The 21094-nt window shown below is 36.1% G+C and overlaps 2 protein-coding genes across 2 annotated transcripts; both read left to right on the top strand.

The window, feature by feature from the left end:
• The first annotated feature begins 6927 nt into the window (after window positions 1–6927).
• slc18a3a (solute carrier family 18 member 3a) lies at window positions 6928–9666 on the top strand. Its single transcript, XM_051917219.1, has one exon. It carries the CDS (start codon window positions 7569–7571, stop codon window positions 9108–9110), a length of 1542 nt encoding a protein of 513 aa, XP_051773179.1. The 5' UTR covers window positions 6928–7568; the 3' UTR covers window positions 9111–9666.
• A 384-nt stretch (window positions 9667–10050) lies between these two features.
• On the top strand, window positions 10051–21017 carry chata (choline O-acetyltransferase a). Its single transcript, XM_051917974.1, has 15 exons — window positions 10051–10604; window positions 10896–11010; window positions 11427–11618; window positions 11718–11836; window positions 12871–12924; window positions 13005–13185; window positions 13359–13536; window positions 13745–13914; window positions 13990–14090; window positions 14374–14502; window positions 15735–15857; window positions 15946–16084; window positions 16235–16297; window positions 16432–16569; window positions 16713–21017. The coding sequence occupies exons 2-15, from the start codon at window positions 10963–10965 to the stop codon at window positions 16989–16991; spliced, it is 1914 nt and encodes a 637-aa protein (XP_051773934.1). The 5' UTR covers window positions 10051–10604; window positions 10896–10962; the 3' UTR covers window positions 16992–21017.
• The last annotated feature ends 77 nt before the right edge of the window (window positions 21018–21094 follow it).

Raw genomic sequence — 21094 nt, 5'->3', positions numbered from 1 at the left:
CAGGGTAAATAATGTCATCTTTAAAAAACAGAGATCCTCATAGATTAGGAATTTTGAAAGACCCCTGGTATTTACAGTGGTTTTATAGAGGTAAACCGATGCATAACTCTGGCGTAAATATGGCATTTCACTGTCAAGACAGATTACATTTAGAAGAAATAGAGAAGTGCTTTTTTCCAAACTTATGAAATCTATTTTCATACTTGGAATATTTGTACTAAGCAGAAAGGAAAACTTCTTGAAAACAATCCTAAAATAGCATTCTCTCATATATGAACATGAACGGTCCACAGCTTTGTGAAATCCAAGTGGAGATAACAAGACAAGTGAAATAATGAATCACATATGCGACGTCACTTTGAGATACAAACAGTTTTCTCCAATTCTGATTTGTATTCAATTTATGACATGTAACACATACTGACAGTGAGAGTGTCTTGAGCCGCTGCACTGCAATCCAGAGTAATCAGTCACAAGATTACGATCAGATATCCAAAGGTTCGAGAGCAGGGTGAAGGGTCAGACTGGCTGCCAGAAGCCATGTATTTTTTATTTGATTAAAGAACATTTGAAGCAGATTATGCAATCATGGGAAGCAGTCTGTCATATCAACTGAATTGTCAGTTCATGCTGGAAGTGTTTTCACAAACAATGATACTCAATATAACATCAGTTACAAAATGAGGAAAGCGAGGTCCATTTAGCACCAAACAAATTGAGATATTGGGGATTTGTGCCACTGTGTGTTCATAAACATTAAATAAAATGTGTGAACAATTAATAGTAAACATAAAAAAGTAAAAAAAAATAAATAAAAAAAATAAAAAATTTGGTGTTTTTTTAAGAAATTGTATTTTAAAGGATTATGGACAGTGTAATCTGGATTACTGATGTGTGCGTCATTGCTCTTTAGAGAGCTCTGTGTTCTCAGTCATTTAAAGCACTAAAGTCTTTTTTAACTATAGTGTGGAATGAAAAGGGATATTTACATATGGCCTACATAACTTTTGTGGTAACTTGACCTGTAACTATGACTGTCAAAAACTGGATATCAAGAATGACTTAGCATTTAAATAATCCACTAACAGTGTTATTTTAGTATTATTTATATATTATTATAGTATTAATTAATATTTTGAATTAGCTTTTATTTTTATATTTTCAGTTTTCATGTATGTTTTAATCATTTTATTAAGTACTTTTATTTATTAGCTTTAATTTTATTCATTTTAGTCATTTTAGTACTTCAACTTAAACGAAAATAAGAAATGTTGTCTTGGCAACTAACTGTAATAGTTTACGTTTTTATCTGATATTTTAGCATTGTTTCATTTACAGAGAACATTTTTTTAATAATTTTAGTTAACCATACCAACATTGTCCACTACTTTTTTTTTTTTAGAATGCAGAAACTAATGTAAATGAAAGTAGAAAAACGAAATAGTATAGCTACAGTTGCAATAAAGTCAATTATACTACTATCCGTAATTTCAGCCACTACAATGTAACAAGTGTCCCAAAACCAAATCTTAGAGCAGCCAGTCAGAGGAGAAATTAGTATAACTGACATGAATTTACCAAACAATGAATTTACATTTTATTGAGAACTAAGTGAAATTGAGCTTTTGAGAAAATGTATTTGTATTAAACATTTCATTAGGCAAGATGACACACCTGGAGATTCCTAAGCAAAGCTACTCAAAAAAAAAAAAAAAACGGAGTGCACATAGCGCCTCTTGTTGGCAAACGCTATTTACACTAGCTCTGCCCACCAATGTCTGGTTGGGCAACTCAAGTTTTAAAAATGTAGCAGGCAATGCAATGTCTTCAGTGGCACAGCAGTAACAAGCAAGGCTCACAGACCCGACTAATCAACACAGGTTCAAATCTGCCTTTTGCCAAGCTCGCATTTATTTTCAATAAAAATTAAAATAATGTTCTAAAAGTGGAAATAAACTGCGAACGAGTGTTTAATAATATTAAAAGTGTTGTAGGGTTAGGGGAAGGTGTAGGGAAGGTTTTTATTCTCCTAATAAGGCAGCATACATTTAATAATTTTAATAAATATTATAATTTACACTCTATGATATTATTGCATCCTGTTAATGTACAAAAATACTGAGGTGCAAATAGTATCTGCCAATACAAAGTATAGATAGCAACTAATTACTAGGCCTATTTACTCTTATTGCAAAGAACTGATACTTTTACATGGTCTAAATAGAATCTATCGCTATTTTCACCTAGTGTAAATAGCATATCGCTAAGAAAATACTGCTATTGTCACTTAATGTAAATAGAATATACTGCTATTTTCACTTAGTGTAAATAGCATCTATCGCTAAGAAAATATGCTATTTTCACTTAGTGTAAATAGCATCTATCGCTATTTGCACTTAGTGTAAATAGCCGCTGCCAGAAAAAAAAAGTCTCAATTTCTCTACATTTTTATGTCACATACTGTACAATAGGTGCCCAAACTGGTAACAAGACTTTTAAATGTGAAACTGCCCGTCCATGTTTTTGTATGTTAATTTAGAAAGAAACCGAGAGCTGATGATGTGTAACGATTTCTTAGCTTGGGTTAATTTTACAAGTGACTAGCTTGGCTGCTGTCTGAACCGGCCTCCATTAATGAAATTGTATTTTCTCAACAAGGTTAGCTTAATCCTTTTGTTTATGATTCACTCAGGCACATGGATTAACATTTTTTAATCATTTTTTCCTTGCATATTTCAATTTTACATGTTCACGTGTGTAGCATGTTGGTGCTTTGCATGACAAGACGACAGGGTTTGATGTCAAAACAGTGTTGTCATCCTCTATATGTATGTAAAAAGTAAACAACTTAATCAGAGTATGAACAAATTAATGTAGCCAAGATCAAAAAAAGACACTTATTTCTACCATATTGTTTCAGTATAGGAACAGATTAAGAAAAAGATCAACCACAAATGAAATTTGCTCAGAATGTGCACACCAGATGAACAAGACTTAAGAAGATGACATTACAAGCTTGTAAAAATGTCTTGCTCCAGAGTGAGAGTGAATCTTTCTAAAATAGAAAGATTGGACGTTTAATGTATAAGGGCTGTCAGTGTATCAGTGGCTGTCAACAGAATAAAACAATCAGAGCAAACACTGTCCAAAAACTAAAGTTAAAGATAGCCTTCAACTTATAACTAAGCTTTCAAGCCTATAAAATGGGAGTTTACCCATGATTGCTTCAACTTAAACACAGACATCATGAATTAATACTTTTTACCACAGCGGATTACATGGTGAACTTGTTTCTCATGATTTCAGATCAGATCGGAATGGAGTCCAGGCTGGAACAGCAAGAAAATCTTTGATCCTCAGGGAACGAATCCAGTGAGGAGGACAAGGAGGGATTGGGGATATGACGTATGTGCTTCACGCCAAGCCAATGCCAGGAATTAAAACCATATTATTTCCAGTGAATGAATAGACTGCAAAGACAGGCTGTTGAGTGGAGGATTAGCAGTGAAAAAGAGAGTGATAGGAAGACAGAAAGAACACATGAAAACAAAAGCTCTCAGGGGGAAACAGACTATTTAAATGCATATTATGCAGTGCACTACACGCCATGAATAAATGCACCACATCATGTGACGCAAAGGTTTATTATTATTCTTTATGTTTTTCTTAACGATATATTTCCTGGCATTTGAGTAAAAAATTTACTTATGAAAAAATTAATTAGAATGAGAGTTTGGCACATTATTTTAAAACTTATTTTTATGTCAGAAAAGAGCTATTGTGATGTCAATATCATACACTCCCAATTTTTTTTTAGCTCACATGAGAAGTGGCATGTGACTGTGAGCAACACTGTAGATTTTATGACTAAAAAAAAAAAAAAAACTGATTTTCAGGAAAGTGAAAATTTTTATCAAGATTTTTTTTTTTTTTTTTTTTGCCTATAGCAATCATTGTTTTATAGATACAGTTATTTAATTTGCATAATCTAAAGTAGCTGTTTCTCTAGTCTAATTTGATGTTATGGGTGTTTGGAGTGGGGATTGTTGTAACAGTTCATTAAAAATGTTACAACCAACCCTTATGATGATTCCAATAAATTCAGTTATCAATCAAATCCGCTACTAAGGCAAGGTCACATGATTTTTTTGTTGCGCATTGAGGGATTTATGTGGTGTTTACATTAATGTCTTCTCATCGAATGAAAATATTATCCACCTCAATTGAGCACATACTTTTTTTTGTGCACATTTTTAGAATTTATGCGCATCTTGGCATTTCCATCCAGCGTTTTTTATGTGACATCCCAAAATTAACATAAAAATAGGTGGATGGAAACATAGCCAGTGACTGAACCCTTATGTGACAGGAATACAGTACAGACGAACAAACACAATGGTTTGTGCTAAATTTAATGTAATAAAAGAAATATGATACAATGTTTTTTGTCACTTTATATTGTTCACTTTATTCAAAACTGATTATTCTTTGTTCTTCAATAACAGTCTTGCATATATTTAGATTGCGTGGATCTTATTTCAGCAAATCACCTTTCATTGTAACATCTATCCCTAACTAGTGTTACAACTCATCCCAGTAGTGGTGAAACTCTTTGTGTTTGACATGAACTCACATAATCTGTGATTGTGTAGTAAACATCAAAGTAAGTTATATTTGTAGTAGACAAATGTGGCTACCATGTATCAAATTTTGAGAGATCTTGCAAAAACAACCACTGAGTTACCGATGCTCAAACAAAAGGAGTTACTTTCATCCCCGGTCTCCCCCTTTTGAACATTAAACACTGTTGTGATTGCATACATGCGCTACTATGGCCATCTTGTGGTAAAAGTTATAGCATTATTTAATTACTTTACTGTTGGTTTGTATGCTACTTATTCCCCTTTATTTGTCTCAATGCAAACACGTATTATGTTACATACCTTATGCGCCAGAGAAACAAGCGTGCAGCCATCTTTAGAATTTTGTCTTAGAACTTCCGTTTTTGTGGTAGCTCTGTATATTTCTATGACATCGCTGTTGAAGAGTAATTACCTGGTGAAGTAAATTTACTTATTGTAGAGTTAAACGAAAGTGTCAAGAGAATTGTAATATTTGAGCGGATGTCATAACAAATGTCAGTAGACCGGGAAAAATCCGAACGGTTCATCATAAATCTGTAAGATCTTACCTTCATGCTGTGGAAATACAAACCGGAAGACACAACACAAAAAGCGCAGCGCTGAAAAGGGGCGTGGCTACATAAAGTCTATAAATAGGGCTGGGACAATAAATCGTTGAATCGTGAATCGAGCAATGATCAATTCTGAGCTATAGTTTTTAACAGCAGATGGCACTGCGTGCTTTACAAACACCAGCACTCTGATTTCTTCTAATTCCTTACACGCACCATTGAACCTTCTATAAAATAATCATTCATAAAATTTGAAATGGTTAAAGCGAATTACAAGGGTGTTTGCAGAGGGCTGTTTATATTAATCTCGTGTCTTAAAAGCATTCTGAGGTAGCCTACCGAACGCACGAGCGCTCTCTTCTTCGTGAGCATTTGAGCGTGTGGTTAAAATGCATTCGGAAAATCTCAGAAATCGATCCACGATTTGAGATTAATCGATTTATTTGTCCCACCCCATCTATAAATATGTTCTGCACCAATTTTGTATTTTTAGGGGACATATCTGATATTACAAAGTTTAGTTTATATCCTTTCTTGTCACATACAAAAGGTATTAAGGAATATTTAGGTATCATTCTTACTGTATATTAGGCTGTAATTCTCTAATAAAAACAATACTATCTCCAACATCTCTTACAGATTTTTGTTTGTTTGTTTTGCTAGTCTGTATGCGATTTTCGTTTTTTTTAACTCAATTAAAAATTAAATTTGTGTCACAAGCCATCAACCAACAATAATGTGTCTGTGATGAACAGCACGTCCAGTCCAGATTCACTATTTTTCACACTAATCCAAGTTTGACCCGTTGCAGTACATCAAACAAACCACCAGATGTCAGGAAAACACAATTATTGTTCTTCACCAGGCAGAAAACGTTAAACTTAGTTTGATGGCGGGTTTGCACAGCAGATGGCGCTACATCATCACTAAAATCACTGTTCATGTCCTACGTTAACAAGAGCAAACATTACACCCCTGTCAGTCAACTGCAAGGAAAAACCAATATTTAAAAACGACAATGCTTATTCCTGTCATTGCTACCTTGAAAGCTTGGACAAATCGTCACAGTTTACAGCTGATCAATCTTTGCTTTAAAGGATGAGGAGCTGTCCAACCAGATGTGGTGCTGAAATTCAATGAGCTGCAGTCATTACCGACACAGTGATTTTTATACAATATATATAAAAATATACATTAAATTATTTAAAAAAAAAAAAAAAAAAAAGTATGCTACGGTGTAAACAAAATACCATTTCCCCTATAATGATGTTTAAAATGTTATATATTCAGGAAATGTTCGTTTTGTGTTTATACACAATGAGGTCCCTAATCATAAAAAGCCTGTGATCAAACAAATTAAATCCATTTTAACCTTGCATGATTTAATTGCATGCCAATTATTCCACTTAGGTGTAGGGGGTAGATTACACATTATGTGCGTCATTTTTCTTTTCAATTTTTCTTTCTCCCTTTCTGTGAATCAGAAATCCTAAAAAAAACAAATTTGAAATGAGAGGAATCACGGTCGAAGAATAATTTGTCTAAAAAAATAAATAAATAAACTAGCACGGAGCACTCTTTATTAGCTTACAACTTTCCCAAGTCTGTTTATGAAAACAAATGAAAGCGTATGGCGGTGATCAATAACTTCTCAGCGAGAGAGTGAGTGAGTGAGTTCTTACTGAGCAACTTAAATAATACTTGCAGGCTTCTTCTTCTTCGCAGTCAGCATATCTGCCGAGCTCGGTGACTTAAGGTTTGTGGTCCTAAGCAGTTACAGAAGCTCGCTCAATATTTGGAAGTTATAAAGCAAAGCAAAACTTGGCGTTACTGGGTAGGGGCTTGACGTGTTAAATGAGCATAAAAGACCCAGCTGGTTGGGGAACCACTTGAGGGGGTAGCAAACAGTGCGTCACATCCTTGGGAAAAAAAGAAGAGCGATTCCAATGGAATCAACATGTAAGCGCATCTGCATTGGGTGGCATCAATAAGAAGACAGCTGAGGAGAAATGATGACATTGCGCTACAGGTGAATTCATCTATTCATGCTTATTCGAGCTCCGCGCGCTCTACTACAATGCCAGTGTAAATAAGAGGAAAAACAAGAAGGCGCATTTTTGACCTGACTGAGTTTTTGACTTCAGCGTCCTCACCCGAATACGATGAAACAACACTGCCTGACAGCAGTCGCGAGAGAGGAAATGCACGCGCAACGAAGGACTGCAAGGTAAAGCAGGAAAAGTTGGTCCGCGCGCCAAGGCTTCACTATTCAAGGAGTGCTGGACAGCCCAACGTGCTAGGACTTTCTGTGGAAGAAAAGCACAGTGTAGAAGAGATTTAGAGTCTTTTTCTTAAACCGACCAAAGTGTGGATCATGGCTACGGAGGAATCGGGTGGCTTGGCGCAAACCGCCGCCGTTAAACTATCAGAGATGGGGGAAAGAACTAAACAGTTAGGAACTGCGATCCAGGACCCCGAGCGACAAAGAAGGATTATTCTAGTCATTGTATGTGTGGCACTTCTGCTAGACAATATGCTTTACATGGTCATCGTGCCAATTGTGCCAGATTATTTAGCGCGCTTAGAGAGCGAATCAGAGCAGGCGCATGTAACGAGTAATTCTTCATTCAACAGCACGCAAAACGAGAACTTTGACTTGCAGATCGGCGTGCTTTTCGCCTCGAAAGCCATTCTGCAGCTCATTGTCAATCCTTTGACCGGAACTTTCATAGACCGAGTCGGCTATGACATCCCACTTTTAATTGGACTCAGTATCATGTTTGTCTCGACGTGTATTTTTGCCTTCGCAGAGAACTACGCGACTCTGTTCGTCGCGCGCAGCCTGCAAGGGCTCGGCTCGGCGTTCGCAGACACTTCAGGAATTGCCATGATCGCAGACAAGTACACGGAGGAGGCAGAGAGAAGTCGCGCGCTGGGCATTGCCCTCGCGTTCATCTCGTTCGGAAGCCTGGCGGCGCCCCCGTTCGGAGGGGTACTGTACGAGTTCGCGGGCAAGCGCGTCCCGTTCATTGTGCTCGCCTGTATATGTTTGGCAGATGGTATACTATGTCTGACTGTCCTCAAGCCTTTTTCCAGTAGGACTAGAGAGAATATGCCGGTTGGCACCCCAATTTACAAACTAATGATTGATCCCTACATAGCAGTCGTGGCAGGAGCTTTGACCACATGTAACATCCCCCTTGCTTTTCTGGAGCCCACCATCGCTAACTGGATGGAGGAGACCATGGATTCATCTCAGTGGGAGATTGGGCTCACCTGGCTACCTGCCTTTTTTCCTCACATATTAGGTGTTTATCTCACTGTCAAGCTGGCAGCACAGTATCCACACTTGCAGTGGTTTTACGGGGCACTGGGCATGGTTATCATTGGCGCCAGCTCTTGTATTGTGCCGGCTTGCAAAAACTTTGAGCAGCTGATAATCCCCCTGTGTGGCATTTGTTTCGGTATTGCACTGGTAGACACAGCTTTATTACCCACACTAGCTTTTCTCGTAGACGTCCGTCACGTGTCTGTGTATGGTAGTGTATACGCTATTGCAGACATCTCCTACTGTGTTGCCTACGCGCTGGGCCCCATCGTGGCCGGTAAAATAGTGCACGATCTAGGTTTTGTGCAACTTAATCTGGGCATGGGTCTGGCGAACGTACTTTACGCACCAGCCCTGCTCTTACTGCGCAACGTGTGCTTAATGAAACCATCTCACTCTGAGAGAAACATGTTACTGGATGAGGGAGCCACAGGTCTGTACGACACGATCAGAATGGAGGAACGCCAAAGAAAGAAGCACGGCTACAGTTCATCCGGTAACTGTGTGCCCATCGACGAGAACGGGAAATTTGCTGGACAATCAAAGTCATTCTCTGAAGAAGAGACGTCTGAGCCAGAATACATATAGTCTGAGTCGTCTGTCCTATAGTTCATCTGTTACAATCCTGTTTAAAACCTCTGCTGAATATAAATGTTTTTCATTCACTCATTTACATGTTACTCATTGTCCGGACGAAAACTATTGGTGAACGGCATACAATCTTAAAAATGATTTATTCAATTTACTGAAATGATATTTTCTCCAATACAAGAAATGTAAAAAAAGAAAAAAATAAATATATAATTTCACTGTATAGTATTCCGCTGTATTAAGTTGTATTCAGGGATATAAATATGGTGCAAACATATTAAATATGAAGACGCGTGTGTACGTATTAAATGGGCCTTTTCGTTGAAGTTATTCCGCCGAATCTGTGCTGTTACAAATAATATGCAAAATTTCACCTGACACCTTCATAAAAAAAATGATGGAACTGGTGTGAATCCTGCCTTTTCAGTGTCTGTTTCAAGTATTAAATGTTTAGGGTGTATTTCTGGAATGCGTTACTGTATATTATGGAATATAATGGTGTACATATGTGCATATCAAAATGTACATAATTAAAGGAAAATCTGTGACACGCCTTGTTGTGCGCGTTTCTGTGACTCTTTTCGTACAGCACGCATGTACACGTTCCAGCTTTAAAGGGATACATTTACATATCCACATCGAAATTTAAATGTATTTCATTTTGGTTTACATTTTTTTATTATTATTTTTACAAAATACAATGATTTATTAGCGACAGTTAGAAAACAGAAAAAATGTAGTCTATACTTTTGCGTTTATTTTTTAGTACAGTGAAAAGCATCAAAGAGCAAAAAACACGAAAAAGAAACGAAAACATATGCTGACATAACACGTATGGACAGGACATCATTATATATAAATAACTACTACAGTATATATAATGAAAAGGCTGTGTTTAAAAAAAATCTTTCAATTCTTTCCACCCCCAAAATTGATTAATAAATAGGCTATAAAGCGATTAACCAAAACAGTTTTCTCTGGGGGAAAGAAAATGTACACGAGGCTTTTTTTTTTTTTTTTCCTCCAAAACAGAAGTAAATTGTAGCTATTTATCTAAAAGAAGAAGAAAAAACGATTGCTTATGGTGCAAGATGGTCTATAATAAGACTTTCCACTTTTCGTTTTAATTAAATTATCGAGCGCGTTCGCGTACGGACATTTTTTTTTTTTCTCCGAGATTTTGAAAGGTGGTCATAAATTTCTTTCAAGGACTTAACTTAAAGTAAGCATGAGGTGGGCTGGCAGATGCGGCATCGAGCGAATGGAGTTTAGTGGGAGGAGCCTAAGAAAGGTACCGCTCCTTCAGCATCCTTCCCAAAGAGCATCCTAAGAAGCTCCTGACTTGCAATGAATGGGACGCAAGTATGCCGCCTGAAACAAATTAACAGACACCATTAACGGCACTTTCCTCTTAATAAAATACGCCGGGACTATGAATCTGGATAAACCCTTTGAGACACCCGAGGACTCGACAAAGAGTAAGACATTTTGGTGAGTATTGTTTAAATTTACACTTTTAAGAATGTAGAAGAACGTTTATTTTTTAATATGCCTCCTCCTCAAACAAGGACCAAATGGAGCTAAAAAGCTATATAAAAAGACTTTCTACCTCATTTACATCCATGAGGAATGTATTTAATATTAAAATTCACATTTAATTTTGAATATTTTAAGGTTGCTAATAGCCTTGTCTAGTGTGGCTGATAAAAAAACAAACAAAAATTGGATATTGAAAACTATTTGCAATGCAAGCTTTCTCTCATACCTGTATATCTGTTCCAGAGGGAACTGGGAAAAGTGTCAGTGAGTGGATTTTCATCTTTCTTCACTGAATTCTATAACTTTGAGGATGCCGGTTTTGAAAAGGGAACAAGCAAGAGACACGGGAGATCCAAGTGTAAGCAAAATACTAATATATCTCTATGTAAAAATGTTTGTATTATGTGGCTTAACTAAACAATGTCTTCCAAACATTATCTTTTAACAATTACTACAAACAGTAATAGGAATCTACAATGTTGATAATATTCAAAACATAAATGATCATATTGTTTTATACATGCAATTACAGCAGAAGTGATCTTGTCGTACACAGGGCAAAATTATTTAAATATAATACTTGACAGGGATCACTTGGCACATGAAAGATTTACTAGGACTCTATATCAAGGCTAATTAGACAAGAGACTCATTAGCTTAAGAACAAATACCATACGATCAAGAAAACAAATGCTACTTAAGCAGAAGCTGTCCCTGACGTTCAAATATAAATGAATGAATCGCATTAAAGCTCTGATCATGATCTCAATTTAGGGCCTTCCGAAGCTCCCAGTGCCCCCTTTGCAGCAAACACTGGACATGTACCTGAAGTGCATGAGTCACCTCATACCAGAGGAGCAGTTCAGAAAGACAAAGGCTATTGTAGAGAAATTTGGAGCACCTGGTGGAATGGGAGAATTTCTTCAGAAAAAGTTACTGGAGAGAAGCGATCTTAAGGCCAATTGGGTAAGGACTGCACTAAGAAAAAATGTGACTTTGCTGTAAGCAAGGCACATTCTGTTAAATATTGTTTAAAAGTTATTTATCTCTTGATCATTTTCTAAGGTGTATGACTACTGGCTCGAAGACATGTATTTGAGCAACAGATTAGCACTACCTGTCAACTCCAGTCCTGTTATGGTCTTTCCTAAGCAGAACTTCAGGTGTCAAAGTGACGTCCTCAGGTACAGAACTCTGGGGATACAGCAGGGGCAATTTTTATTCCTATTAACTGAGATGAAAATGAACCACTGCATGTCTTCATTGATATCAGTTTATTTAAATGTTAATGCTATGTCTACATAAGAAGTTAAGGGTAACACTTTACAATAAGGTTTATTAGTTAAACATTAGTTAATGTATTAGCTAACATGAACTAACCATGAGCAACACATTTGTTACTGTATTTACTAATCTTCGTTAAGGTTAGTTAATGAAAATACAGTTGTTCATTGTTTGTTCATGTTAGTTCACAGTGCATTAACTAATGTTAACAAGATTTTAATAAAGTATTAGTAAGTGTTGAAATTAACATTAACAAAGATTAATAAATGCTGTATAAGTGCAGTTCATTATTAGTTCATGTTAACTAATATAGTTAACTAATGAACCTTATTGTAAAGTGTTACCAAGTTAAGGATGGTGTATACGCATTAGGATTGTGCAAAGCTGTCAGGTCTGTAAACTGCACGATCTCATCCATCAACTGCGTAGCTCCATATGGCTGTAATTGAGGGGCTCGTTAACTAAAATTTGATTTCTCATTCAGCATAGTTTAATCTGCAGATTAGTAAGCGTGTAAACAAAGTGTACCTTCCACCCTTACTTGATGTTGATTTCAGCCCTAAAATGGAAGTCTGAGGAAAACAATATATCATATAATGGACATTTCTATTATGTTTCCTATTGATTGTTTCTACATTTTGTATTAAAAGATAAATATAAGTAGTTTCATAATGGTAATCAACAGTCTAGAATTAGTCTAGAGAATATAAAATTGAACCAATGATTTTTGTTAATAAACCCAAATTGATTAAGTGCCATTTTAAAACTTAATTATATATATATTTCCTTTTTTTTTTTTTTTTTTAAAGAAATTAATACTTATATTTAGTTATATGCATTAATCAAGTGACAGTTTCAGAATATTACTTCTTTACAAAATATATATATTAAACGGTAGTGTATTTATAAACTCTTGCATATTTTGTCTCAACAGATTTGCTGCCCATCTCATTTCTGGCATATTAGAGTATAAATCTCTTATTGATGGGTAAGTTTTACTCCTTGTTTTCACATGTAATCACATTAACTTCTAGTATTGTGAACATGAACGTATGCTGCTTGTTGCAGGCGTGCCCTCCCTGTAGACTACGCTCGAGGGCAGCTGGCCGGGACGCCCCTGTGTATGGATCAGTACAACAAGGTCTTCACCTCGTACCGTCTGCCGGGGCCAAAAACCGACACTTTAGTGGCTCAGAAGAGCACAGTTATGCCTGAGCCCGAACATATAATAGTGGCTTGTAAGAATCAGGTAGGTATTACTTCACCTGGTACTGAATCTAAATCTGATAGTTGCATGTTTCTTTTTTATATGGTTATGCTTTTCTTTCTAATCATGTTAAAGTTTGTCTCAAAAAGTCATAAGCAATTTGTAAAGACAAAGATTTGATGCTGTTTTCTGCCATGCATGCTATATGTTTGCAGTTTTTTGTTCTCGATGTGGTGATAAACTTTCGTCGACTGAATGAAAAAGACCTTTACACTCAGCTGGAGCGAATCAGAAAGATGGCAGACATTGAAGAGGAGTGTCTGCCTCCTATCGGTCTGCTCACATCAGATGGCAGAACTCAGTGGGCCGAGGCTCGCAGCGTACTTATCAAAGGTCAGACATCATTTATCCTCAACTATACAAGCTGTATCTGTTACTAGACCTGCAATTTGACATCCAAACATTAAGAAACAAAACAACTTGTGAGAGAGCTGCTTTTCCAGATAAACTCAACAAAAAATTCCCCAGATAAAACAAGAAATTCTGTCCAGGTTAATGGAATTCACACACATAAAATGTAATACTTCTCAATCGGGTGCAGATTCTACCAACAGGGACTCTCTAGACATGATTGAACGCTGTCTGTGTCTGGTGTGTTTGGACGAGCCGTCTGGCATTGAACTGACTGATACCAATCGAGCTTCACTGATGCTCCACGGAGGGGGCATGGAAAAAAATGGGGGCAACCGCTGGTACGACAAGCCCATGCAGGTAGAAAAACCCACAGTTGGATCTAAACTGACTAAGAAGATGAATTTTAAAATTAAACTGCTGTAATGATTTCAGTTTGTGATAGGTGCAGACGGATGCTGCGGTGTTGTATGTGAACACTCCCCTTTTGAGGGAATAGTGCTGGTGCAATGTACAGAGTATCTACTGAGATACATGTAAGCCAAATTATTATTTTATTTATAGAGATTAATTTCTAAGTATCTCTGATTACCCAGAATGCACTGTTGGTCTGGCAAATTCAATGAATATATTCACTTCTGAAAGAATCTGTAATTTCTTTATGCTTATTCTCACTAGCACAGTAGTTGCATTTATGCATTTGCCAAAGACTCAAAACTCTAATGAGACGACTTGAGATATATACCCACACAGCCTGAGAATAACAACTAAGCTAGTGCAGACGCGATGTGATGGACTGTAAGATTGTCCCTCTCACAGGAGAGGAAGCCCTTCTAAACTGGTGAGAGCGGCCAGCATGAGTGAGCTTCCTGCCCCCAGACGACTGCGCTGGAAATGCTCATCAGATATCCAAAAGCTCCTCATGGCCTCAGAAGATAAATTACAGAGGTAAGTCAATAAAACAGGTGATACACCAGGGTAGTGCGTTCTATACAATCTAACAGATATCATTCTGATAGCTTGCCATTTATTAATTACACTAAACTTCATCCTTTTAAAGCATTCTCTGGAATACTTCAAATTAAATTATTCCAGAGTATCACAAGTGATTTTTTTCACTTATAATATAAATAAACGTTTTAGCATCTTTTGGGTTTCTTACTCTAGTAAAAAAGTAATATATTTAAAATACATTTATTTCATACTAAGTATAGTTTAAATCTACTGACATATCGCTTGAGACTTATTGATAAAAATTATAATTAAACTTTATTTGGAGCATTTCTTTATTGCACAATGCACATTAATATTAATATTAAGCCTAAAATGTGTTTTAATGTCACTATTGATAAGGACTGTATGATCTTTGAATAAAATCTGTCTTTAAATGCAAGATATTTAGTGTACTAAAGTATACTTGCAATAGTTCCACTTTAGCACAATCAAATATACTTCAGTATATCTTTAGTTGCACCTCAGCACTACTTCCGCACAATTAAAGTGCATTAAGTACAAAAATAGTTGTTCCAATTTAGCAGATTTTTGGTGTAGCTGTTTAGTATACCAAAAGTGCTACCAAAAGCTATTTTTATTAAGTACATAATACGTAAATGTATTTGTAGTATACTTAGCATGAAATAAATGTATTTCAAATACATTTTAGTATATTTATTTTCCACTAGGGTACATACTCTATCGTTTAAAAGTATGGGGGCCAGTAAGATTTTTAGTTTGAAAGAAATTAATGCATTTATTTAGGATGCATTAAATTGATCAAAATTGACAGTAGATATTTATAATGTTACAAAGATTTCTATTTCAAATATAGTAAATGTTCTTTTTTTGTTGTTGTTGCTGTTCTGTTCTGTCTATCAAAGAACCCTTAAAAAAGTAGCATAGTTTCCACAACAATATTAAGCAGCACAACTGTTTTCTACATTGATAATAATAAGAAATGTTTCTTGAGCACCAAATCAGCATATTAGAATGATTTCTGAAGGATCATGAGACTGAAGACTGCATAAGCTGCTGAAACCCTCACAGTAATAAATTACATTTTAAAATATTAAAATATAGAAAACATTTTAAATTGTAATAGTATTTTACAACATTACTGTTTTTTCTCACATAAATGCAGTTTTGGCGAACATAAGAAACTTTCAAACTGTTAATTCCCACAGACTTGTGAAAAATCTGGATATGAATGTCAGCAAATTCACTGGTTATGGCAAAGAGTTCATCAAGAGACAGAAAATGAGCCCTGATGCTTATGTTCAAGTTGCCCTCCAGTTTGCATTTTACAGGTCAGTCTTGTCTATAATTTAAGATATATTAGTACTATAGACTGAAGATGTATGCCTGAAGATTTAGATCTGTTTCTTTTCCATTCAGATGTCACGGACGTCTAGTGCCCACCTATGAAAGTGCATCAATACGCCGCTTTCAAGAGGGACGAGTTGACAACATTCGCTCTTCCACACCTGAGGCCTTTGCATTTGTGAAAGCTATGGCCAACAGCTCCAAAATCACTGTATGTAATTTAGTTTGTTTACATTGCACTTCATTCTAACTGCCCTGCATTTTATGCAAATGTCAACTCATTTGTAGTCAATGCTGTGTGGATTGTCAAAACAGGAATAGCTTAAGGAATAATAACCCCTGCCTTCCTTTACTTATTTAGGATGCTGAGAAAATGGAGATGCTTTGGACTGCCATTAAAGCCCAAACCAATTATACAATTCTAGTAAGTGAAACGAATGGGCTGAATTTGAATTACACAATCTGTCAGTTAGTCATGTTTAACTGTGATTATCAAACTGTGATTGTCATACTGTCTGCTCTACAATAAAATATTGCTTTTCCACTATTTTGAAACAGGCAATCACTGGGATGGCAATAGACAATCACTTGTTGGGGCTGCGAGAGATTGCCAAGGAGCTAAAACTCGAAAAGCCAGAGCTGTTTTCTGATACAACCTATACCACCAGCATCCAGTTCATTCTATCTACAAGCCAGGTTCACTTTGAAGCCTAACACTTTGAAATAATGAGAGATAGACCTAAAATGGATTTGTGATGCATCTTCTTTTTAATAGTTTTAGAAAAACATTAGCACTAGATCACCAATCTCTTTTGAAAAAAACGCTTGTCTTTGCATAGGTTCCTACCACTGAGGAGATGTTCTGCTGCTATGGTCCTGTTGTCCCTAACGGCTACGGAGCCTGCTACAATCCTCAGACGGACCACATCATCTTCTGTGTGTCAAGCTTCCGTGACAGTGCTGAGACCAGCTCAGATTTGTTTGTGAAGACTCTTGAGGGATGCCTGAAGGAAATGCAAGATCTATGCCAAAAATGCAACACTGAAGCTAAACCAGCTGATTCCACAGAAGGGATGGAGGGAACTCCCAAGGTAATGAAGAATGGAAGCAAGTCATAGCAAAAAGCTAAAATGTTTAAATCGCATGGAAGATGCAGGAAGAAACCAATGTGACTGTACAAAGAGTAAACATTTCAGGAGAAAATCATAGTCTCAAAAATATAGCAAGGATCATGGACTGATTTAGTGAATACATTTGATATGCAAAAGAATTGAAGTAGGCATTCCCCTTAGGTATTTCCTCTATATTACAGATATAGAGAAGTGATATACAGATTATAACAGAAGTGGCATAGAGATTCTATGGAGCTGCAGTCGCTTGACAATAGTACTAAGTAGATCTATTTAGGTGTTTTGCAATATTTGGCCTATGAGAGCATACAGATTAAAAAAGGAACAGATGAAGCTCAGATTCACAGTAGCTCCTGCCTTGGTCTGTCTCCAAGAATCCTACCCAGTTTTTTAGTCTGTCTAAAGGCAAGCTCACACTACACTACTGTATGACTACCTGATTTGCTGTGGTGCTCACAGTACACAAGGTTTTTGTCATCTGTAATTGTCTGGTCATAGCAGCGCACATAATATCCAACACAACGATGACGAGGTGCACAAACTACAAGACATTTGGTCAAGAGGCAGTCCCGAATATAACAGCGAAAAAAGTTCTTACAAAAATTCACATGAGTAATTCACGCAAGCGATTATGAGATTTTTCCGTTTATACCATCTGCACTGTGATTGGCTGGATTAGTTCCAATTTGTCGTTGCATTGCACACACACTACAAGATCACGTGGCGATATATGAAACAGGTTTGAAAGTATCGCAGCGTCTGTGATTGCTCGAGACCAGTGCTGGGGTAACGCATTACAAGTAACGCGAGTTATATAATTAGATTACTTTTGTCAAGTAACTAGTAAAGTAACGCATTACTTTTAAATTTACAACAAAATAAGTTTACTTTTTCAAATAAGTAGGCCTAACTCAAGTTACTTTGATTTCCCATTTATTGACTGACAGCTCTCCTGTCCCCATGTTGAAATTGTGAGTAGGCTAAGTTCAGAGGCGTTGTGTGCGCTGTGTAAACATGTTGGTTATTCTAGACTAGTTTTAAGGCACGTTCACACCAAGAACGACAAAGATAACGATAAATATAGTTCCAAAAGTCATTCTAAAAATAGCACTGTCCACACCACAGCTATAACGATAACGATATAGAGAAACGATATCATTGGGATCACTTTCAGAACGATTTTTTCCCCAGCTGTCAGTGTTTGAACAATAAAACACTGACAGCCAATCAGAATCCATTCTAATTTAAGGGCTCGCGCATTTAAAATGGCATACGACATTACGGAGAAGTTAATCGCCATGGTCCAGAAAAAGCCACCGCTGTTTGACAAGTCAAAAAATGAGATCATAATGCCAGGCTAGCAAACAGTGTAATATAAAATTACCTCAGGTATCCAGCACTGGTTTCAACAACATTGTCTTGATTCCTTTGAAGTAGCAGTGAAAAACACTAGGCGTTGTTTTTATTCCACTACTGACTTTCTCAGGTAAATTCACTGTTAGATTAGATCGATTGCACTAGCTATTCACTCGAAACAGCATGCTGAGGACATCTGCTGGTTAAAGCCGTGTAAATGCAACAAGAACATGTTGTACACATTTTAAAACCTCAGCGCGTGAGCTTAGAATAAACAGACCGTTATCGTTCGTTGGTGTGAACGCAAATAGTTATCGTTATAGTTATCGTTCTTGGTGTGAACGGGCCTTAGACTAAATGTGAGCATACTTTTACTCATTTACTTCTCCTGCAGTGTTGCCAGATTGGAAATGTCCAAGTATCGTACCAGAAGCTCAAAATTATCGTATTTGGAAGAAAATTATCGTACACAAGTTTTTAGTATAGATAAATTAACTAATAACTAATGATTTTTACAATGGAATGAATCAATACTGAACTTACTTAAGCTGGACAATCACACTATTTTTAGCTGCTGTACAGACAAAATTATGTTCCCTCTATCACTGTAAGCTACTTTGACACAATCTTCATTGTAAAAAGCGATACTTTTAACTGACTGACTTTGCGAGGGAAAGGGCCTTTACATTTTCCAAAAATATAACTTTTTTATTGTTATAAAAACAAACAAACAGTCCAGCCCAGATGAGAAAAATTAACGCAAAAGTAACATAACATTAATTTCCATAAAAAGTAACTAACACATTTAGTTACTTTTTTAGGGAGTAACGCAATATTGTAATGCATTAATTTTAAAAGTAACTTTCCCCAACACTGCTCAAAACAGGCTCAGAGCACGTCGCTGCTCATACTTAAGGAGCATCAGCGACCGCAATGAGCACGGATTTGGCCGCGACCTGGGGGTTTTGTCGCAGACCTTGAAAATCTGTCTGTGACAGCAGAATCCAGCCAAAAGTCATGTAGTGTGAGCTTGCCCTAAAAGTATATTATAGTTGACAATGTCAAAGGCAGCATTAAAAGGACAGTCCACCCAAAAATGTACATTCAGTAATCATTTCCCCATCCTCATGCCGTTCCAAATCTGTATGACTTTCTTTCTTTTGTGGAACACAAAAGGAGATATTTTGAATGTTGTTTTTGTCCAAAATAACACTGACTTGGTGCTTGCCGTCGGAAATCAGACTGGAATTTTTTAAAGTAGTTGTTTGTCTTTATGAAAAAAATATGACATTCTCAATGATGCTGCCTTTGAGATCCTGTAGTTTAGTACGCATATGAAAATTGTGATATGATAGCCTATAGCTGTTTACAATCTATACCAGTTTTTTTAATGGTCATGTCAGAGTCACCATACCTTACGGTTAGTAATGCTGTCAAGATACAGTACTCTGAATGACGACTCTGTGGAACAGGACCAGAAGCTGCTATTTAACTTTATCTTTGTGAGTCTCACATTCACATTTCAAAGTCTGTTTTATGTATTTTAAATCAAAGATCTATCTGTTTAAAATAAATAAATATATATATATATATGGCAAATTCTATTTTGGGTCTGCAGTATACAAAAAAAATGTCAGGACCAGGCATTATAATTTATACTGTATGGTATTATAGCTTTAAAGTGTGCTGTGGTTTAAGTGTTCTATAAATTGAATTCTCAATGGGCCATATTCTGAAATGCACAGTCTGAGCTCCTAAAAACAAGCCAGTGTGCATAAATGTTTAAAGAATATCATCCATTGCAAACCAGCATGTTGCATGAACATTGTTACGTCATTCTATTCTGTGGGGTTGTCTTGATTTCCAATGCAATAATAGTAACAGGGATTTTTGATTTCCAATGCAATAGCAGAAATTAATGGTTTATTACAGTGGCAAAAGCTTTTTTTTTAGTACAATCATCATTGTATATGTGACAATGTTCTTATATTAAGTCTGAAAATGACACTGACCTGTTGCACAGTAGGTCTATACAGTATATCTAAACAAAAAAGAACAATATTTGATGTTTGTCTAATGTACACAGATAAAGACTGAGTGAAAATGTTTTTATATTGTGAAATTCCATTGAACACTGTGTTTTTCAAATGTGTGTAATTTGTATATCCTATGTGTTGAACTAGTCATGATAGTAATTGTAAAGTATAGGTCTAAAAAATCTAAAACAGTGATGCCTTGAGAAATGTATTTTAGCACTTTATAACTAGATCAAATATGTACTGTAGTAAAATAGCTTAGCTGAAATTAACTAATAAACCACTCAATCATGTTATACTAGATTATAGAGAGAATACGTATACTGCATATATAGAGAAATTATAGCCTTAGTATTGGTAATAGAATATGTCAGTAGTTGCACATCTTGACCTCATGTTGAGCATGAATACATGAGAATGAGGAAACATGGGGAAAACAGCAAACATGTGAAAGTGAAGTTGTAACAGAATGTATTTTGTTAAACTGGTGGTGTGCTTAAACTGTGATGTTCTTTATATATATTTATTTTTCTAAGTTAGAATTTTCAAAAGATAAAGGGTCTATTTATCAATATCACTGTATGTTCAAATGATGCCATAAAAAAATACTAATCAAAACCAACGATGTGTGCACTGAGTATTTCATACCACCATCTATGAATGAAATATTCTGATACTGATTTTTTTACCACACCATAG

This window comes from Ctenopharyngodon idella, chromosome 13, assembly GCF_019924925.1.
Source record: "Ctenopharyngodon idella isolate HZGC_01 chromosome 13, HZGC01, whole genome shotgun sequence".
Taxonomy (NCBI): domain Eukaryota; kingdom Metazoa; phylum Chordata; class Actinopteri; order Cypriniformes; family Xenocyprididae; genus Ctenopharyngodon; species Ctenopharyngodon idella.
The sequence above is the reverse complement of the archived record's forward strand: the minus strand, read 5'-3'. Positions and strand labels throughout refer to the sequence as shown.